The sequence below is a fragment of the Arvicanthis niloticus genome, chromosome 5 (assembly GCF_011762505.2).
Source record: "Arvicanthis niloticus isolate mArvNil1 chromosome 5, mArvNil1.pat.X, whole genome shotgun sequence".
Classification (NCBI taxonomy): Eukaryota; Metazoa; Chordata; class Mammalia; order Rodentia; family Muridae; genus Arvicanthis; species Arvicanthis niloticus.
This window is the reverse complement of record NC_047662.1, coordinates 42,137,525-42,158,843: the sequence shown is the minus strand read 5'-3', so window position 1 is coordinate 42,158,843 and position 21,319 is coordinate 42,137,525. Positions and strand designations below refer to the sequence as shown.

Genomic DNA, 21,319 nt, shown 5'->3' with positions numbered 1-21,319 from the left:
TATTTTTAATAAATTAAAAATAAAAGAATAAGAGCTTATCATGTGTATTAACCGATGCTTTTCCTTTTCTGAGAGTTGCTTGCTTTGCTTGAAACCTAGTTTTTTGAACTCTTCCCTCAACCACAGGACTAGAAAAGCTCCTAGTCCTGTGTTTTATGGAGAATCACTTCTGTGACCTCAGTTTATCTACGACAGTTGGAAGCATGCCTGCTACCTTATAGAAAAGAATTATTGCATGAAAAACAAGAGATTAATTTATGATAAACACAGATCAATGTGATCTTTGTGCGACTGAGACATTTACAAAGTATGCATATTTATTTGTAAGAATACAGGATCTGGGTATATCCCAGTGGGAGAGCACATTCCTAGAATGTCAGACTCTGGGTTTCATCTTAGCACCAGAGAACAGAGGAAACAAAATGACTACAGAGATAAAGAGAGAACTTCATAAAACAAAGCATCAGCTTATTGATGTTATATTTTGTTTTGTTTTTCTTAAGATCTTAGATTTATTTTTTTAAACATTTGTGTCCAGGTGTGGTGGTACATGCTTTTGATCCCAGCACTGGAGAGGTAGAGGCAGGTGGATTCTCTGTGCATTCCAGGCCAGCTTTGTCTACAGTCAGTGAGTTCTAGGCCAGTAAGGCCTACACAGTGAAACCCTGTCTCAAAAACAAAACAATGAAAGCACATTGAGATGAGACTTTGTGTATGTCCTGGTGGCTCCTTTGTTTACCGTTCCTCTACTGCCCTCTACTGCTCAGTAGTTCCACTGCAGTTGGAACTCCATACATAGACTAAGAGAAAAGCAGTACTTGTGGCCACTCCTTGACTTTAATTATCTGTAGCATCTCACTGAACACTATTCTATTTTAATTTTATTTTCTCATAGTGTTGGGCATCCACCCTGAGGCCTTGCACGTGCAAGTCAAACGCTCTGCCACTGAGCCATACTACAGCCCCGTCCTCTTTCTTGACCCTCTCACCAGCAGAAGAGACAGAAATCAGTCTGGTGGAACACAGGCTCTTATGTCGTTTCAGGCATGGCAAGAAACATTTCTGCAACAGTCATTATTTTGAACCAGGCACCATGCTAAGTACAAGGCATGCACAGATTTTTTTTTTTAAGTTACATCGACAGGAGGAAGAAGATTTGTACTTATAGAATAGAAATGAGGCCTAGGCTCACAATTTAATAAATATAGCACTGGAATTATTACTTTTCTTCCCTCTAGTTTTGTTTGTTGTTATTGCTGTTGTTTTGAGATTAGGTCTCACTACTTAACTAAGGTTTGCCTCAATTTAGTATGTAATCAAGGATGATCTTGGAGACAACTAATAGGTTTCAGTTCTCTCCTTCACTATGAGAACCCTGTGGTTTGAACTCACATTGCTAAGCTTGGTGGAAAGTACCTTTACCCTTCTGAGACATCTCACTGGCTCCTCCTCTTCCTCTTCTTTTTCTTCTCCTCCTCATCCAGCACTGGGGATTGAACCTAGAACCTTGAGCATGCTGGGCAAGAGCTCCAATCTCAGAATGAGGTAGTGATTCTCAACTAAGATCTGTCTCCCCTCCCAAGCCAGTCCTTTCACAATACTGTAGCTTTAATTTTTTCAGTGGTTACTTTTAATGATGGTTCTTAAACGCTTTAACCTCCCTTTTAGCCCACCATCTACCAGAGGTAGTGGAAAAGAAAGGATACAGGGGAAGTAGATCTGTTTAGAAATTGTTTTTTGGAGCAAATCCTTTCTGTGTAGTCAGGAAATCAGCAGTTCAGTTCACAGGTCAGCAGCGGCAGCTCAATCCACTTACAAATACTCCATGAATATTCAGCAGTCCAGTTTGGTAGAACAAACACCATCAGCAGAGATGGCACAACCTAGCTGAGACAGCCAGGCCTCAGACAAATCAACACAAGTCAGCAGGAGGGACCAGGGACAACAGGAACGCCAGAAGTTCTTTGCAGTGACTCTCTCAATGAAGATCAGCAAAGATGTAAGATCAGGAAGTGATGCAGAGCCAGATCTACAAGCAAGCCCTCCCACAATCCATTGAGTCCTATTTATACTCTCTCCAAACATCACGTGTCCTCCACGGGTCTTGCCTTAGCATGTGAGTCTGTCTCAGCTGACATCACTCTACCAGTCAGCCCAAGTCCGAGGAAGCAGCAGAAGGCACAGCACACCACAAGCTTTTTGGTGCATGTCTTTCTATGTAGTCCTGACAAATGGAGCTCAACTACACTATGTAAGGAGGACCAATACAGGTGTGTTGTTATCGAAGACTCCATCATGTGTCCTTTTGTGCATCTGCTTTAGCAGAACATCCTTTCTTGTGTCCGCTTCAGGAAAATATTCCTTCATTTGTTTGCCCCAGCAAAACACCATCCCATACCACTGATTTTCCAAAGAACCCTCAAGTTTCCACTTTATATTATGTAAGGCTCCATGATTTGCTGAAGAATGATACCCTGGACTCAAATCGTTTGTAAACACAAGGAGTGTTTTATTCTGCAGAAGTACGGCATGCTGGACCATCTACAAAGATGGAGACCACAAAGTGAGCTTACAGGCCTGATTTAAAGCACTTGAGGGAAATTCTGGGAAGGGATAAGTGACCTCTATCTAAATTTGTTCGCTCGATCTCTAGGGACATCCTGAACCATTTTGGGGGTCTGGGGGGAGGGGGCTGGAAACTGTTGTTGGGGAAATCTGGAAACTGTTGTTCAAGTCTGGAAAGTGCTGCTGACTCATTGTCCTTGCCTCAGGCGAGGTGGCGGGCATCTTCTTGAGGCCTGGACTTGTCCAGTTCCTGGAAACAGAGATTTAGGTCTAGTCTCCTGAACTCCAATTTGAAACCTGTCATGGAGTCAGTCTGTCTCAATTATACAGAACAAATCAAGTAAGCTTCTAGATGTATTGGGTTGGAGTAGGTTAAGGAGGAAGGCTCAAAACTAAAGGGCAGGCCTTCCCATCCTGGAGAATGCATCCTAAGGGCTCCCTCTAGTGACTACGGATACAAACAAGATAAAAAGGTAGCTTGTATCTGTACTAGTACCCAGAAGGCTGAGCGGGGAGGATTGTCTCAATTGAGATTCTATCGAAGAAAAAAAAACAAGAAAAGCCATACATAAAAGTAGCACACCACCTTGAAATGTCAATTTTACTGAAGCTTTGAAGTAAAACAGATCATGTGCTTTCCCTTTCCCCATGCCCCAGTAAACCTCTTCTGTTAGATCTGTTGCATCATGTGACTTCGTAGCGTTCCTTGGCTTCAATCAGCCATGCTGCTGTCCTAACACTAGCTATCACCGCCATGTTGTCACTCAGTATTATCTCGACCGCTGACGTGTTCTAATCATAACTCGCGGCCACATTATTATTGGTGATCTTGATGGTCTACAAAGAATATAGAGATAAGGGCATCCCGTGGCAATTGCATCGATTTATTTCGGTTGTTCCGGCCATATATGGGACACACAAGGTATTCAAAATGCTTGCTGCCCTAATAAACGAATACTTTCCCGATACATTTCAAGCTCTGTTTTACGATGCTGCAGAGCACTTGGTGAGCTCCAGCCCAACGCTGTGAACTTTGTGAAGGCAGGGACCGGAGCTCCCGGCTGTGTCGGCTTTAGAACCGGGACTGAAGAACGCTTGGCTGATCCCGACTACAGGGAGAAAACCATTAAGGGGCGGTGTTCGCTCTGATAAGCCGAAGCAGAAACCTGGGAGAAGGCTGTCCAAAAAGATGAACCAAAGCCTGGGGAAAACGCGACTACCGCAAAGGTTGTTGCGAAGCGGTAGCCGTCTCGTCCCCACCGCCTCGGTATTGCGGAGCGCTGACGTCACGCACGGCGCCTGCCTGCCCCACCCCTGGGCTGGCTCACGTGACTGAGGGCGGAGCCACAACGCGATTTGTGGGAGTCATGGCGGGCTTGGTTGACTTCCAGGACGAGGAGCAGGTGAAGTCCTTCCTGGAGAACATGGAGGTGGAATGTCACTACCAATGCTACCGCGAGAAGGACCCGGAGGGTGAGCGCCAACCCTGCAGCTTGGGACAAAAGGGAGGGGCGCGAGCGTGGGGTGCAGACGTAGTCACGTGGCGGGCTGAGGACGCCTAAGGACGGTGTCGGGACACTACCGGCCTGTGGGCGGGGAGTTGTAGTGCCCCGGGGGCGGTGCCTGCTGCGGAGGGCAGAGCCGTCAGGCTAGATCCTGAGTGTGCTAGGACTGGAGGTGTGACGGTGATATGGAACCTCAGTGTACACATCTTTGAGGGAATCGGTTAACTTGCAGGAAATAAGTGAAATATGCGATAGTAGTAAATGTGAACCAGACTTGGCGTCATGCACCTGTAATTCTAGCGTTCGGGAGGCTGAGGAAGGAGGATCACTTAGAACTCAGGAGTTAAGGACCAGCCTGGACTACATAGCAAAACCTGGTCCTAAAAAAGTAATTGGAGAGGGAGACTGGAGTGGTGGTCCAGCAGTTAGAAACCCATACTGCTTTTGCAAGAGGACCGGAGTTCAGAACGCAGCACCCTCGTGGGGCACTTTATACGCATCTGTAACTGCAGTTCTAGGAGATCCAGTGCCTCTGGCCTCAGCTGCCTCCACACCACATGCTCATATACACACATATTCATAATTTAAAATAATAAAATTAAAAAAAATTTTTGAGACTGTCATTATGTAGCCTTGCCTGGCCTAAAACTTGCAGTGTAGACCATGCTGGCCTTGGACTCAGAACTGCCTTCCCCTGTCTCCTGAGTTTTTGGTGTGAGCCACAGGCCTGTTAACAATTTATTTGTTTATTTATTTATTTATTTTGAGGCATAATTCTTTGTGTAGTCCTGGCTGTCCTGGAACTCCCCTCTGTCAACCAGGCTAACCTGCAACTCAGATATCTGCCAGCCTCTGTCTCCAAGTGTTGGAAGGTGTGGACCACCACCCAGCACAAAATTCAATTTTTTTAAGGTAAGTGTAATAGAATAAAAGAACCGAGTGATGGGCACTGCCCAATGGCATGGCTTCTGAATAAAGCTTTGAAGGAGGAAAGGAACCATTGTAAGTCTTTGCCAGGCAGAGGTAATGAAAAGGTCAGAGGCAGAAATGGCCTCTTGTGTGCAGTGAGGAGGTAGAGTGTATGGGTGACCAATACCCAGAGAAGCGTCCAGTGTCTATGGGTTGTTCTCCTATTGATTTATTTAAGGGAAAAGAAGGAAGATGTCTCTGGCCCTCCTTTCCAGTAGCTCACAGTCTAGTTCCCAAGAAACGACTTGCTTTTTCTCAACATTAGTCCACTATAGCGTGACTCTGGATGAGGAACCTAGGATTATTCTTTGGGAGCTAGTCCATGTCCCAGGTGAGGAGGAATTTCAGAGGAATTGACCCTCTGGTCTCTGAGGACCACGGTGGTTGGGCATAGTCCACAGCGGTGAGCTGTGTAGTCAGTGGGGAGAGAGAGGAAGGTTGAATTCAGGATTGCTCAGAATCAAGTCAAATGAAATTTTGTTGTTTTGCAGTCCTAAGGCTCAAACCCAAGGCTTGTGAGTGTAGTGGGTAAGTTTTCTACCACCGAGCTCTAGCTCCAGTTTCAGAATTAAGTTTGTACAGGGAGCCTGGACTGCAGTGTACCTTGCCTTCTAAGCAAGGAAGTTAGACCTGATTCTGTAGGCATGTTTGAGGAGTTTATGGTAGTTGATGTGAGTTACGTGGAGGACAGCCGTGTGAGAACTGGCTGAGGGCTGGGGTTGTAGGTCTGTTGGTAGAGTGCTACCTAGTGTACATGAGGCCCTGATACTATTCCTGGCTCAGACTGCATATGGCTGCACATGCTTGGTGCGTGTCTTAGGGTTTCTATTCCTACACAAACATCATGACCAAGAAGCAAGTTGGGGAGGAAAGGGTTTATTTGCATAGGTTTGCACATTGCTGTTTATCACCAAAGGAAGTCAGGACTGGAACTCAGGCAGGTCAGAAAGCAGAAACTGATGCAGAGACCATGGAGGGATTTTACTTACTGGCTTGCTTTCTTATAAAACCCAGGACCACTAGCCCAGGGATGGCACCACCCACAAGGGGCCCACCCACCCTTGATCATTAATTGAGAATATACTTTACAGCTGGATCTCATGGAGGCATTTCCTCAAGCTCTTTCTCTGATAACTCCAGCTTGTGTCAAGTTGATGCACAAAACCAGCCAGTACAGTGTGTGATTCTAGCACTCAAGGAGGTAGAGGCGGGAGGATCAGGGACATCCTTAGCTACATAGTGAGTTCTGGTCCAACCTATGTTATATAAGACCCTGTCTCAAATCAATCAATCAGTGTATTGTTTTTCATTGTGGGGATTGGGATTGAACCAAAGACCTCCCAAACTCTAGGCAAGGACTGTGCCACTTAGCTATACACACCTCCAGCCCCACTTGTGCACTCCTTAAAAACCCTTCCATGCTTTATAGTGGCATGCCGATTATAGAGGCCCAGCACTAAAACACCCACTAATTTCTTTGGGTGTTTTCTAGGTTCTTGCCTTCCTACCCCATACCTCCTTAACTCAGCCTCTTAGCATATTTGTGCCATGTTCATTTCCTCTTCCACCTGGCTGTCTACATGCTCTTTCTCCGGGACCTCTGGGCTCTTTCCATTTCCTTGTCTTGATGCGATAGGGATGGAGCCACCCAGGGCCTTGTACTTTGCTTTGTCTTGGAGCAACACCTCCAGCCCCGAAGTCCTTAAGTAGCTAGTGCTTTCTTCATACTCAAGTCTCAACTCAGCTATCACAGTCCTTGGTGGGACCTTCCTTGTTGCCCAAACTATGTTAAACATAAGACGTACAATAAACGTTCTCATCGCCGTGTCTTATTTCAGTTATAACCTAGTGTTGGAAAACACTGCTTCCCTGTTGTTGTATTTCCTCCTCTCCTAACCTACCTGAGCTGTACTCTTTCACAGGGTCCTGAAGGTTGACTTTGAACTCCTTATCTTGTCTCCGCCTTGGGAGTGCTGGCACCATAGGCGTGTACTTGCATGCCTGGCTTAAGCGTATAAATAAATATTAGGAGGGCAAATGACAACATTCCCAATAGCTGTGTATGTGCCATTTATTTTCATCCATGAGCTAGTGTATATATGTGTTCAAATAGTTGATGACTGAAAATGAATGAGAATGCCCTTGGATGTTGCTGGGAATGCTGAGAGGCTGGCTAGCACTGGACATCCCAGGTACAGGAAACCTATTCCCACTGCTTTGATAGCTTCCACTTTTCTTTTCTTTCTTTCTTTTTTTTTTTTTTTTTTTTTTTAAGACAGGGTTTCTCTGTGTAGCCCCGGCTGTCTTGGAACTCATTCTGTAGACCAGGCTGGCTTCGAACTCAGAAATCCGCCTGCCCCTGCCTCCCAAGTGCTGGGGTTAAAGGTGTGCGCCACCACATCCGGCTAGCTTCCACTTCTATCTTCTGGGCTTCGGGTTTCCCCAGGCCAGGGAGTAAGGTAGTTATCTCATTTCTGGTTTTCTGCTGCAAAAGGCATCCACAGACTCTTTTAGGTTTTAGTGTTTTTATTACAGAACTTGCAGAGAGGATCCGAAGCTACTGAAGTGTCAGTCAGTGGAAGTCAGCAGTGTTTAGGCCAGGCTGACAGGGATCAGATGCTCTGGCAGTGGTAGAGCCATTGTTGAGGTTAGTCTTCCTGATCTGTATATTGCTGGGCAGCAAGAGACATGTGCCCTTTAAAGAAGGCTGGACGCTTCATTTCTGTGCTAAGTCTGATTGGCACATTTGAGAGTTAGACTTGATCTGCTTGTACCTGGGCCTCTTGAACAGCAGCTGCTGACATGATTACCTCTTCCCTTTTCTCTAGGTTGCTATCGGCTGGTGGACTATCTGGAAGGAATCCAAAAGAATTTTGATGAAGCCGCAAAGGTGCTGAAGTTCAATTGTGAGAAGTACGGGCATGCTGACAGCTGCTACAAGCTGGGGGCCTATCACGTGACTGGAAAGGGTGAGCTGCAGGGCTTCACAGGCATGGGGGACTGTCGTGGGCAGTGCAGGCAGGGGTTCAGCAGAGAGGTGGTGGGAGTACAGGGTCCTTCAAGTGAAGCAACCTTTGGGGTTCCTGTTTGCACATTGTAGGTCCTTGGCTAGTTCATTTTTTTTTTTTTCCTTAAAAAAATTTTTTTTTTAGATTACATTTACTTATTTTGGTGTGGGGCAGGTGTGTACTATGCCTTACATGTGAAGATCATAGGATAACAGAAGATCTTTATATAGTCCAGGCTGTCCTCAAATTCAACAGAGCTCCATCTGCCTCTAGCTCTTGAGTGCTGGATTTAAAGGTGTGCACCATTAGGTCCAGCTCATTGTTTTCTTTTTTTTCAAGAGCAGAGTTTTACCTTAGCTTTATTGGCTGTGCTGGCTTGAGTCATCTGAAAGGAGGGAGCCCCAGATGAAAAAAATGCCTCCATTAGATCAGGCTGTAGGCAGCCCTGTAGGGCATTTTCTTAATTAGTATAGATGTGGAAAGATCCAGCCCATTGTGGGTGGTGCCATCCTTGGGCGGCGGTCCTGGGTTCTCTAAGAAGCAGTCTGAGCAAACCAGAGGGGAGCAAGCCTCTAGGTTTTTGTCCTGCTTGAGTTCCTGTCCTGACTTCCTTCAGTAATGGACTATGCAAGTATAGCCAAATGAACCTTTTCCTCCCCGAGTTGCTTTCAGTAATGGTGTTTCAGCACAGCAATAGAAACTGATAGGTTATTTCTCCGCCAGTGAAATGAGCCAGTCCAAGCCAGATTAGATTATATTAAATGCAAGTTTATTGGGAAGCTGCTCTTGGGTGAGTTCACCGGCCCCCAGGACTGAGACCAGGGAAGTCGCCATGAGTGGTGGGGGAAGCAAAAGAGAGACAGGGCATAAGTGCAGAGAGAGGAGAGAAGGAAAAGGGGTTGGCAAGGCCAAATGTCTGGATTATATGGGGAAGAGCCTCTGGGGCAAGGGCAACCCAGCCTCTGGGCTGGAAAGTTCAGGGTTAGGGGCAAGACATGCCAGGTAGGGACTGAGGGATGCAGGGAGAACCTGGGAACCAGGTCTGCTTTGATATATAAAATATGCACCTCAGTCCCTTGTCCCAGGGTCCAAAACCCAACAGAAACCCTATCTAAGACACTGGCCTAGACTTCAGTTTGTAGTCCAAATTGTCCTGGAATGTTCAGGAACCTCTTGGCTCTGCTTGCTGAGTGAGAAATTACAGATTAGGTGTGGCCATCCTAGCCTTAGCTAGTTATTTTTAACTGTGTCCTAGTTTTATCATCTGTAAACTGGGAGAAGTAGTGCCTAGAATTAGTTGTATTACAGATTGAGATCCTGTCTCAGATTTCAAAATAAAAACATAATGAAAGAACTAGTTCTTGCTCCATAGAATTGTTATAAGGATGGATGGACGGACGGACAGACGGATGGATGGTTGGATGGATGGATGATGGTTGGATGATGGATGGATGGATGATAGATAGATAGTATAGATAGATGATAGAGATGGATGGTTGCATGGATGGACAGACAGACAGATGATAGATAGATAGATAGATAGATAGATAGATAGATAGATAGATAGTATAGGTATGAAATGCCCACTTGAGTAGACTACAGACCACCAAGAATACAAGGCCAATAAAGAGTTCTTTATTTCAGTGGCTGAGAACAGACACACACCAGAAAGAGCTCTCCACCGGAATTGAAGCAGGGTGGGTTGCTAAAGTCCAGATCATAATTATATCACACCAGAGGCATGGGGTAGGGGTGGGGGGTCAGTTTGTTAAAACAATTTGTTTTTGTTGTAAAACAATGGACCTCCGGAAGCTGTGTGAGAATGGCCTGCTCAGCAGGATGTGGTGGGGTGTGTGCTGGAGAGCAGTTGGATGGAATGAGATAAGCTACAACAGAATGGAATTACTTTGGGCAGTTCAGGTAAAGATATTAATATGTGGGCTATAGAGATGGCTCAGCAGTTAAGAGCACTTGTTCTGGCAGAGGACCCAGGTTCACAACCATTTGTAACTCTAGTTCCAGGAGACTCAACTTCTGACCTCCTCAGGCCCCGGGCACACACAAAGGTGCACGTACATATTCACAGTACAGAATACTAGTATAAAATAAATAAAATTTAAAAATGAAATATTAGTAAAGCTATCAGAATATTCTGAGCACAGAGTAAGAGTTGAGTAATTAGCCTTTATATTTTTTCTCATGCCCTAATTGGAATTATCTCATAAATAATGTTAAGTTTTTGCCAGATAACAAGTTATCTCTTCTCTATGGGTTAGGAGTTTGGGGCTGGTTTAGCTGGGTGTCTTGGTCAAAACCCTGGACAGGGAGGCATTGCTGTAGTTGTTGGAAGACTTGATTGAAGTTGCCATGTAGATGTTGACTGACTCACAGGCCTGATGACAAGGCCGTGGCTCCTGTCAGCTGTTGTCAGGAGATCCCAGCAACTGTGAGCTCTCCATCTCTTCCTGGACTCTTGATCATGTCTCCTCCTGACCTGTTTTCAGAGTAGGTACCCCAGTAAAGAGAATCCAAAAATATTTGGTTCAGTGGTTCACCAGGCTGTTCTTCCAGGAGAGCCGGGTTCCCTTCCCAGTATCCACACAGCAGTTACAACATTCTGTAACTTCAATTCTCTGGTATCTAAAGCCCCACAGGCATGCGTGTGATACAAAGACATACATACAGGCACTCATCTGTATTCATTAAAGTAAGAGGGGAAGGAGAGAAAAGGAAAGAACATTGAACAGTCCCAGCATTTGGAGCCAGAGACAGGTATATATCTTCTGAGGCTAACCTGAGCTACATAAGAAAGCTCCAGGACAGCCAAAACTATATAATAGAAAGATCCTTTCTTAAAAAGAATAAGAGAAAGAGAAGAGAATCCAATGCCTTTTTTAAATGAGCATTTTTTTTATGTGTCTGTGGGCATGTGTGTACCATAGCAAATGTGTGAAGGTCAGAAGGGGCACTTGCAGGAGTCAGTTCTCCCTACCATGTCAGTCCCAGGAACTGAACTGAGGTCAGGCCTGATAGCCAGCACCTTTACCTGACAGCTGTCTTGCCAGCCCAGCAGTGTCTTATGGTCTATGTTGGAGAGTCACATTTCTTTCTTTTTTTTTTTTTTTTTTCATTTCTGTCAACGTTCTGTTTATTAGAAGTAAGTCTAGGACCAGAGAGATGGCACAGCAGTTAAGAGCACTGACTGCTCTTCCAGAGGTCTTTAGCTCAATTCCCAGCAACCACATGGTGGCTCACAACCATCTGTAATGAGATCTGATGCCCTCTTCTGGTGTGTCTGAAGACAGCTACACTGTACTCATATACATAAAATAAATAGATAATTTGTTTAAAAAAAAAAATGAAGGAAGGAAGTCCTAAATTTGGCTCACACGAAGGAGAAAGGACTTGAATTTTGGTCCTTGTCAGATACTATAGCACTTGTCTAACCCTAGCACTCAAGACTTCAAGGCTAACATGGACACATGTAATAAGACTCTATTTCAAAAAGAATAAGCAAAATACCAGGACTGGATAAATAAGAAAAAATGACCACCACTTTTTTTTTTTTTTTTTTCAGACAACCTTGTATAGCTTAGGTGATCTCAGACTTTCTCTCTGCCTCTGCTTTCTTTGTGCTAGGATTATAGATGTTTGCCCCCAGTCCCAGCTCCTGAGTCAGTCCTTCCTTTTTTAGTTTTTTAGGGGTTTTGTTTTGTTGTGTTTGTTTGTTTGTTTGTTTTGAGACAAGTTCTCTCTATTATGTAGATCTGGGAACTCACATCTCCCTGCCTCTTGAATATCAAGTGCTGAGATTAAAGGCGTGTACTACACGAAGGACTTTGTTTGTTTTCTAAAAGTCTGCCCTGGGAAGTTCCTGAAGCTTTGTAGGATCAGAATTCTTTGTAGGATCAGGTTTTCCAGGTCCTTGTGCACCGAGTATTCACATAAATACATACACATCCTTCCATACCCTTGAAATCATTTCTAGTTTGTGTTACTTAAGACAGGATAAACACTAATGTAAATAGTTGTCATACCACGTAATAATGACAGGGGAAAGTCCATACATTTTTAGCACAGCCATGTTTTTTTCCCTGAATATTTTCAGTCCATGGTTAGTTAAATTTGCAGCTGCTGTCTGGTTTGAATGCTGTAATAGTGTTTTTAACTAATGGAATCTGCATATGCAGAACTCATAAATATGTAGGGCCAACTCTAAGTTTAGATTAAGAAATATTCAGTTACTTATTTTATTCTCACTGTAGCCCCAGGAGGTAGTCTCTGGTGCTCTGATTTGACCTGTCTCTTCCTGTCTTGGCTTCCCTGTAAGATGGTGTATGGCCACCTAACTGGCTACCCTCCTCCATGTTTCTTTAGCTTACAAGGACTTGACTCAGGGATTGTTCCCAACTTTGTCTAGAAACAAAGGTTCAGCCCTGGTGACTGGGGATTGAACCCAGACTTTCTGGTGTGGTAAACAAAGCTCTCCCACTGGCTTTCTGGCCAGCCCTTGAGTTTACTTTTTCTTTGTTTTCTGTCTTTGCAGGTGGCCTGACTCAGGACCTAAAGGCTGCCTCTTCCTGCTTTCTGATGGCCTGTGAGAAACCAGGAAAGAAGTCTGTGGAATCCTGTCACAACGTTGGACTATTGGCACATGACGGACAGGTCAATGAGGATGGCCAGCCTGACCTGGGGAAGGCCAGGGACTACTACAGCAGGGCCTGTGATGGCGGCTATGCAGCCAGCTGCTTCAACCTCAGTGCCATGTTTCTACAGGGTGCCCCTGGCTTTCCTAAGGACATGGGTCTGGCGTGTAAATATTCAATGAAGGCCTGTGACCTAGGCCATGTCTGGGCCTGTGCCAATGCCAGCCGCATGTACAAACTGGGGGATGGTGTTGATAAGGACGAGGCCAAGGCCGAAATGCTGAAAAATAGGGCCCGGCAGCTGCACAAAGAACAGCAGAAAAACGTCCAACCTATAACGTTTGGGTAATGTGTGGCCCCGCCCTTCCAACAACAGATGGTTTCACCCTGGCAGCTCTTCTCCCATCCCAGAGGTCACTCAGTGCCATCTGCTCCAGAGTATCACCTGCTGGAAGTGGCCGGAAGTGTTTAGTAAATAATCTTTTGTGTGTACTCTGTGAAGACACCTACATTTCTGGGGGGTGGGGGTGTCTTAGTTTCTAAACTGGACCTGTGAAACATTGGAGTAAACTGCAGAGCTGTAGACTTTTGGTGGGTTGGGGAGACAGAAGTTGGGAAACTTAGCAGCCTTGGGCCTAAAAGAATCAGCCATCCTCATTTTAGTCTGAAGAGCTGGAAAATGAGAAAGTGTCCTAATTTGCATAACAGAGGTCTTAGAACAGCGAGGCAGTCACGACTGCCGCCCTCTGCCTTACATAACCCAACTGTGGTGTGTGGTGTGGGCTCCTTGCCGATCCAGTCAGACCTTTCAGCAGATTTATAGGGATCAGGAGCCTTGTGCTGAAGAAAGTTGAGGTGGTTATATTAGCCTTGCTGTTTACAAAGGAGACAAAACCTAGGCCTCCCCTCCTCTACACAAATCACTGGCAGTTAAAAACTAGCCTCTCAGCTGGCTCTGCTCCTCGTGGGAAGACATGACTCTGGAAGCAGCTCCAGCTAGGAATTTGGGACAGGATGACAGGAAGTTGTCCACTCAGCAGAGCCTTTTTCTTTCTGCTTTCTTAAAAAAAAAAAAAAAAAAAGCAGGCCCTTGTGCTGCTTTCTGCTGGCCTTAAACTCCTAGCCCTGCCCTGCCCCTGCCCCTGCCCCTGCCCCTGCCCCTGCCCCTGCCCCTGCCCCTGCCCCTGCCCCTGCCCCTGCCCCTGCCCCTGCCCCTGCCCCTGCCCCTGCCCCTGCCCCTGCCCCTGCCCCTGCCCCACTGGTGCTGGGGTTGCAGGCATGCACCACTGTGCCAGCCAGGACTGAGTCTGTTAAACCGTCCAGATGAATGAAGTGTTTCAGTTGCTTTTCCATCTGTTATTTATGCTGCTGTTCTCCAGATCCTGGCAGGATGGAATGTGTTCATCGTGGTGGCTGGGCTTTTTTCTTTGCTTCCTTCCTTCCTTCCTTTTTTTTTTTTTTTTTTTTTTTTTAAATCTTTGTCTTTCTTTGTCTTTGTATGTGCCTTTTTAAGAATTTTTCCCTTCTGTTGTTTCTCTACTTGTCACCAGGGGGCGAGCTTGTCCTTTTCCTCTGATAACTGGGCCCCTGTCTCTGTCACTGCCCTGGTCCCCCTTTCCAGTCTGGCAGCTAGCTGCTCTAGAAGAAAGCCTTGCCTTTGAAGGTGTGAGCACAGCCACCTGCCTTCTGAAGTTGATACAGGAGAGGGTTTTTCCTGAGTGCAGAGACAGCTTTTAAAAGATAGCAAGTTTGTTTTTAGAATGTCTTGAAAATAGTATTTGGTATGATTGAACACCACAGGCCAACAAGCATTGGAAAGCTACTAACCATGGGCAGCTATACGTAAAAGCCACACAAACACTTCTGCAGCGCCTGATGCTGTTAATCCCTGAGACCGTACAGTGGAAGTTGACAACTGATTCCTGCACATTGTCCTCTAACCCACAAAGGAGTGCACACACAATAAATGAATACATGTAATAAAACATGTAAAACAAGACAAGGACTTGATTAAAAGACAACTCAAAGCTGTGTGTAGTGGTGCACTTGGGAGGCAGAGGCAGCCTGGAGCACACAGGAAGTTCCAGGGATACATAGTGAGACCCTGTCTAAAGAAAGAAAAAGATACAGAAATGGCAAATGTATGTCTGAGATGTCCCCCGAAGCATGGCAGGAGGGGTGCAGACTGCACTGAGCACATGGCCGTGCCTAGAGGGGCCACACAGGAATGCCTGCGAGGAGTAGCAAGGACGGGCATCATGAACGGAGGGGGGTGGCAAACAGTGGCACAGCCACTTGGGAAGACTGTTGATGAGTATTTAAATGAAACACTCGTATCTTTTGGTAATCTTGTCCCTTTATAATTCCCCAGAGGAGTTAGAAGTATGTGCATACCAAAAGCAGCATCTGTGTTTCCTTAGGCACCTGGGTTTGTTTGTTTGTTTGTTTTTTGTTTGGTTTTTGGTTTTTGGTTTTTGGTTTTTTGAGACAGGGTTTCTCTGTGTAGTCCTGGCTGTCCTGGAACTCAGTCTGTAGACCAGGCTGGCCTCGAACTCAGAAAGTGCCTCCCAAGTGCTGGGATTAAAGACGTGTGCCACCACCGCCCGGCAGGCGCCTGTTTATAATTGCCAAAACTTGGAAGCAATTCAGGTGTCCTTCAGTAAGTGCACGGGTAAATGTTACACCCAGCCGATGGATGGAAAACCGACTACAAAAGAGATGAGTCACGAAAGATTGGAGGGCGTTACTGAGCGAAAGGCCAATCTGAAAGGGTCATGTTCCTGAGTACAACTGTCGGATACCGGTATCCTCTAAAAGTGGACATGCACCTTTAGTCTTCAAACTCAGGAGGCAGAGGCAGGCGAATCTCTAGAGTTGGAGGCATCCAGGATTATATATAGCAACCTTGTCTTGAACAACCAAGAAAACGAGGTAAGTTAGAGCTTGGCAGTGTGGCTCAGTGGTAGAACACTGTTCTGGGCTGCAGTTAAATCTGAGGTGGCCGACAGCAGAGCTGGCTCAGCAGATTAGAGCACTTGCTGCTCTTACTGAGGACCTAAGTTTGGTTCTATCACCCACATGTTGGCTCAGAACCTGAAGTTGCTTCCAGAGGATCTGACAACCTCTTCTAGCCTCTACAGGCACACACAGAACACCAATATATAGGCAGGCAAAAGTTGTGTGCACAGCCTAAAATTCTAGAAGAGGTTCACATGGCAGGAGAACAGTCTTTTAGGCTCACGAGATCACTGTGTATGGTACTCTTGCCGGTGAGTACAGGTCATGAGCCATTTTTTCAAATTGGTAAAATGTGAAGCGAGTAAGCCATAAAGTAAGCAAGGGCTTTGGGGATGGTGTGTTTGCATAAGCCTCCTGCTGAGGGTGTCCAGGCTGTCTTGTGTAAGGGCTGATTTTTCACACATGGGAAATTGCTATATTTTTCTCAATCTTGCTGTGATCAGAGCTTTAATTTAAAACAGAGTCACCCAGATACTACCTCACACCTGCTAGGATCACTAGTATTAAAATGAATGTCACGTATGAATTGGAGCCTTACATACTGTTGGTGGGAATTTGACAGCTTAGAAATAAATTTTTATTTTATGAAATTGCTTGCAAACGACTGTCAGCTTAGTAGAAAAAAAATGTCTGGACTTTAGCTCTTACGGATGTTTACAGTTCTGGATTAGTCAGAGGCAGACTAAGCCTATGTGTTTTGGCACCTGATAGTGAGAAAGATAGGAAACTTTAAATTAGCCCTGTGAGCCAGTAATTCCACCTCTGTATCACATCTGCAGGAACTGAAAGCTGAATCTCCTGTAGCCTGTGTTCATAGTAACATCAGCCAAAGGTCCAAGCAGCCCAAATGTCAGTGAGTGACAGAACAGCATGCTGGCACACAGTGTGAGCAACCACAAGAAGAGGATTCTGATTCAATACAACAGGAATAAACTGAAGACCCTGCTAAGTGAAATAAGCCAGTCACAAGGACAAGTACTGCATGTGCTAGTATGGAACTGGGGGTAAAGAATTATTAAATGAACATAGAGGTTTCAGCTTTGTAAGACAAAAGGGATTGCTGGTGCTTGGTTGCAGGACGGCGTGTGTACCAGAGCTGGGTGTGCATGCATCTATAATCTCAGCGTGCCATGAGCAGAGACAGGTAATCCTGTCTCTAAAACAGGAAACCCAACAAAGACCTGTCCTGTACATGTAAATATGGTTAAGATAGTAAATGGTGTGTGTTTTAACAGAATTTTGAACTATATTTACTTTTTTAAAGTCTAGGTTTCACTATGTAGCACTGGTTGGCCTGGGGCCTTCTGTCTAGACTAGATTTGTCCTGAACTCAGAGATTTGCCTGCCTCTGCTTTCTAAGCAATAAGAATAAAGGCATGTTGCTAATATTTTTTTTAAGATTTATTTATTTTCTATATGTGAGTACACTGTCACTGTTTCAGTCAGACACACCAGAAATGGGCATCGGATCCCATAACAGATGGTTGTGAACTACCATGAGGTTGCGGGGAATTGAACTCAGGGCCTCTGGAAGAGCAGTCAGTGCTCTTAACCGATGAGCCATCTCTCCCACCCCATTTTTTTTTTTTTTTTTTTTTTTTTTTAATTTCATGACAGAGTTTCTCTGTGTATCCTTGGCTGTCCTGGAACTCACTTTGTATACCAGGGCTGGCCTCAAACTCTCAGAGATCTGCATGCCTCTGCCTCTCAAATTCTGGGATTAAAGATGTACTCCAATATTTTTTAAATGCAGAGTTTGAAAGTTTTATTTTAAAAAATAGTATAGGAACTGGCAAGATGGCCCAGCAGGTAAAGCCACTCGCTGCCAAGTCTATCTCCAGAATCTACCTAGTAGGAAACAAAAAATGCTATTAAAAAAAAAAAGTGGGTTGGGGCTGGGAGTTCGAGAGGTGACTCTGGTTAAGAGCGCTGCTGCTCTTCCAGAGGACCCAGGTTTGTTTGCCAGCACCCACATGGCTGCTTACAGCTGTCTTGTGCCCTCTTCTGGGCTCCTCAGCCACCTGTATACATGTACACACACACATACACAAAATTTGTTTTAATCTTATTTCTTAACATTTTAATGTTGTGTATATGAGTATTTTGCCTGCGTGTATGTCTCTGTCTGTTTACCACTTGTGTGCTGGTACCCTGGAGCTGGAGTCTCAGAAGTTGTGAGCCACCGTATGGGTCCTCAGGTCTTCTAGAAGAGCAACAAGTGTTTTTTGTTTTGGGTATTTTGGTTTATTGGCGGGGTGGGGTAAGGGAGTCTGAGACAGGGTTTCTTCGTGTAGCCCTGGCCATCCTGGAACTGACTCTGCTTCCTAAGTGGTTAGAGGCATGTGCCACCACCCCCTGGCTACAGCAGGTGCACTCAGTGGCTGATAACATCCCTCTAGGCCCCATCCAAAAACTGATTATTATATTCTGGGACAGAAGATGGCTCAGTGATTAAGAACACAGACTGTCTTTGCAGAGGACCTGAGTTTAATTCTCAGCACCCATGTCAGGTAGCTCACAGCTGCCTGTAATTACAGCTCACAGCTGCCTGTAATTACAGATCCAGTGGATCCAGTGCCTCTGGCCGTGGAGGGTACCTACACTCGTGTGCACATAATGAAAATTAGCTTTCTTTTTTTTCTTAAGACTTACTATGTATATAGTGTTCTGCCTGCATGTATGCCTGCACATATGCCTGCACACCAGAAAAGGGCACTGTATTTCATTATAGATGGTTTTGCACCACCACCATGTGGTTGCTGGGAATTGAACTCAGAACTCTGGAAGAGCAGCCAGTACTCTCAAACTTCTGAGCCATTTCTCCAGTCCTAAAATTAGCTCTATTAAAAATTAAGAATTGGTCCAGCATTTGGGAAGCAGAGGCAGGTGGATCTTTGTGAGTTGGAGGTCAGACTGCTCTACAGAGTGAGTTCCAGAACAGCCAGGGTTGTTAGACAAAGAAACCCTACATTGAAAAGTCAAAACAACAAGAACGACAAAACAACCAGAAGTGGGAGACAGCTCAGTAGGTAAGAGCACATGCTGCTTTTGCAGAAGACATGGGTTCCCAGTACAGCCATCCCTAACTCCAGTTCCAAAGGATCCAATGCCCTCTTCTGACCTCTTCAGGCACCAGGCACACGTGTGTATGCATACATGTAGACAAAACATAAAGATAACAAATTTTTTAAATATTAAGAATTTATTTAGAAAACACTGTTTTCATAAATGCCGGCATTCTTTGTTGCAAATACTTTTGCCTTTTTCTTCATGAGAATCATCTTTTCAAAGCCAAGTGTGATGGCTTTGAAGCACAGAGCAGAGGCAGGCAGAGCTCTGAATTCAAGTCCAGTCTGGTCCACAGAGGGAGTTCCTGGACTACACAGAAAAACCCTGTCTTGAAAAACTAAGCAAAGAAAAAAAGAAAGGAGTCCTGTCTTCACAGTTAAACGATGGCTTCTGAGATTCTGAGGGGTCAGTTTACTTGGCCGTTGGGTACTTACTTTCATTTATAGGGTAACTCCTGCCTGGGACCTGAGGTGTCTACATCATTAGGTCACATCCTGAGGTGGAGCTGGGAACAATAGAGAAGGTTAGCTGTCAGAATGTTACATTTCAAGCCAGATGTGGTGTATACTTGTAATCCGGAGCCCCTGGGATTTAGAGGATTGAATTCCAAGCCACTCTGGGCTGCATAATGAGGCTCTGTTTCAAAAAAAAAAAAAAAATTCCACCGTGGAACATGTGGATGATGTGGGCCTGAGCTGAGGAGTGTGAGTCCAGGGAGGGCGGTGAGAGACTGAGGCAACTGCATAAGCAAAGCTTAGGATACAGTCAAGCATGAATTTAAAGAGAAACATAAATTTTAGCTTGGGCAATTCCAAAGACAGTGGGAGTCATTCATTCTGATTTGACGCTTGTGTAAATGGGTTGAACAAGAAACAGCTGTTTGCTGGTTTTTAAGATGTAAATACATCTAAAAATAAGTTACTTTTTTTTTTTTTTTTTGGTTTGTTTGTTTTATAAAGTTGCTTGAAAACTTTTGTGCAGAGCAGCACAGGGCAGAGAAAGTGCCCTGATTTGTACTGTGCATGAGTGAGTCATTTGGGATTAGTGAGACAGACTAACCTGTTTAGGGCACCTGACAAGGAATGAGAAAAATTCATTAGAAAAGAATTGTTTCAGGGGCTCTTAAGAAATGTGCTTGCCCTCAAAACCTGATGCTTGGAGTTCAATCCCCAGAACCCTCACATAAACAAGTTAAAGGAAACCAACCTCCAGGCTCCCTGTATGTCTGTAGCATGCAGGTACCCACACATACTAATGATGGTGATGATGCTAAAAGATTAAATACAGTTTTAGAAAGCTTTGGTTTCCAAGCTGCTTTTGCAACCCAGATCGTCACTTGGAAGCCTCCCAGTTCATGGTTTGCGGTGGTTGTGTGGAACCAGACCTCACTTTTTAGGTCCAAAGGGCATATACTGGTTTTCACTCTTTTTGTTCTGCATTTTACTGACTCTCTGATCTTGAAAAACTTACCCAACCTTCTGTGTTCAGGTAGATAAGAAAGCGTTCAGACAGGTCCTTGGGAGGATTAAGTATCAGTGTTATCGTAGGACGATGGTCTGTAAAAACACATTCTCCAGTTAGGTCATTGTTTTCTTGCCCCATGGTATTGTTAGCTTCTATGGGAGTCTAGCTTTTAAAACTGGCTGCCGTCATTTAAATATCTGGGGAGCAAAGGAAGGGGCTTTCTGGGGAGGGAAGTTGATGGCATAGACCAGCTGCAAGAGGTGGACCTGGGGCAGGGGACTTGGGGCCCCTCTCTTTTCTCTGCTGCCTGAACACACTCCCTGAGAATGGCACCTGCTGGGGGCTCCCAGTGGAAGCTATTCCCAGCTGTTGCCCCTCCTCTGGCCTCAGGAGTGCAGATTGTATTACAGATTCTGTATCAGGCCTCTGTACTGTTTAAATCAGAAAGACAGCCCTTTGCCCAACACGTCTCTCACCCCCATGCTAATTCCTGCATCTGTACTTGGCTCCTTGTTCCTTGGGTTTTTGCATCAGGGATTTGCCTGTAGTCAGTGTGTGCTACCACCCAACAACAAAAGGTGGTCAGCACACACATGCTAACTGTGGGGTGGACATGTTCCATAACTACTGACAATCACTACCCTATGTATACATTTGTCACATTGTACCTTGAATATATACACTTTCATTTGTAAGTTTATTATAAATAAAATGAGAAAGAAACAACAAAAATACCCAGGATTCCTATACTGGATTTTCTCCTGGGACCCAGTCTGTCTCTGGTCTCCTGGGCTGGAAGGCTGTTTGTTCCTCCAGGCTGCCGAGTGCAGTAGCCCCTGCCCCTACACAGCATCCATCCATCAGAACATGGATGACACTTGCCAGCCTCTGTACTTGTGGTCTCTGCTCCTCACACAAATGTGAGTTCTTGGGGAACAAGGGATTTGGTCGGTTCTGTTTCTGCCTTCAGAGATGTGAGGGAGGCTGGGTATATCCCAGACCTTCAGGGGCTGCTTGCAGAGATGACTGCTTCCCCCACCAAGACAAATCAGACAGATCCTCACATGTTAGGCTC

At 45.2% G+C, this 21,319-nt stretch overlaps 1 protein-coding gene and 1 long non-coding RNA gene across 2 annotated transcripts; both read left to right on the top strand.

The window, feature by feature from the left end:
- The first annotated feature begins 3,899 nt into the window (after positions 1-3,899).
- Positions 3,900-13,185, top strand: Coa7 (cytochrome c oxidase assembly factor 7). Its single transcript, XM_034502974.2, has 3 exons — positions 3,900-4,038; positions 7,868-8,008; positions 12,594-13,185. Exons 1-3 carry the CDS (start codon positions 3,933-3,935, stop codon positions 13,040-13,042), a joined length of 696 nt encoding a protein of 231 aa, XP_034358865.1. The 5' UTR covers positions 3,900-3,932; the 3' UTR covers positions 13,043-13,185.
- A 733-nt stretch (positions 13,186-13,918) lies between these two features.
- LOC143442386 (uncharacterized) lies at positions 13,919-17,099 on the top strand. Its single transcript, XR_013110526.1, has 2 exons — positions 13,919-15,624; positions 16,491-17,099. It is a non-coding gene; the product is annotated as an uncharacterized LOC143442386 (long non-coding RNA).
- Positions 17,100-21,319: the final 4,220 nt, after the last annotated feature.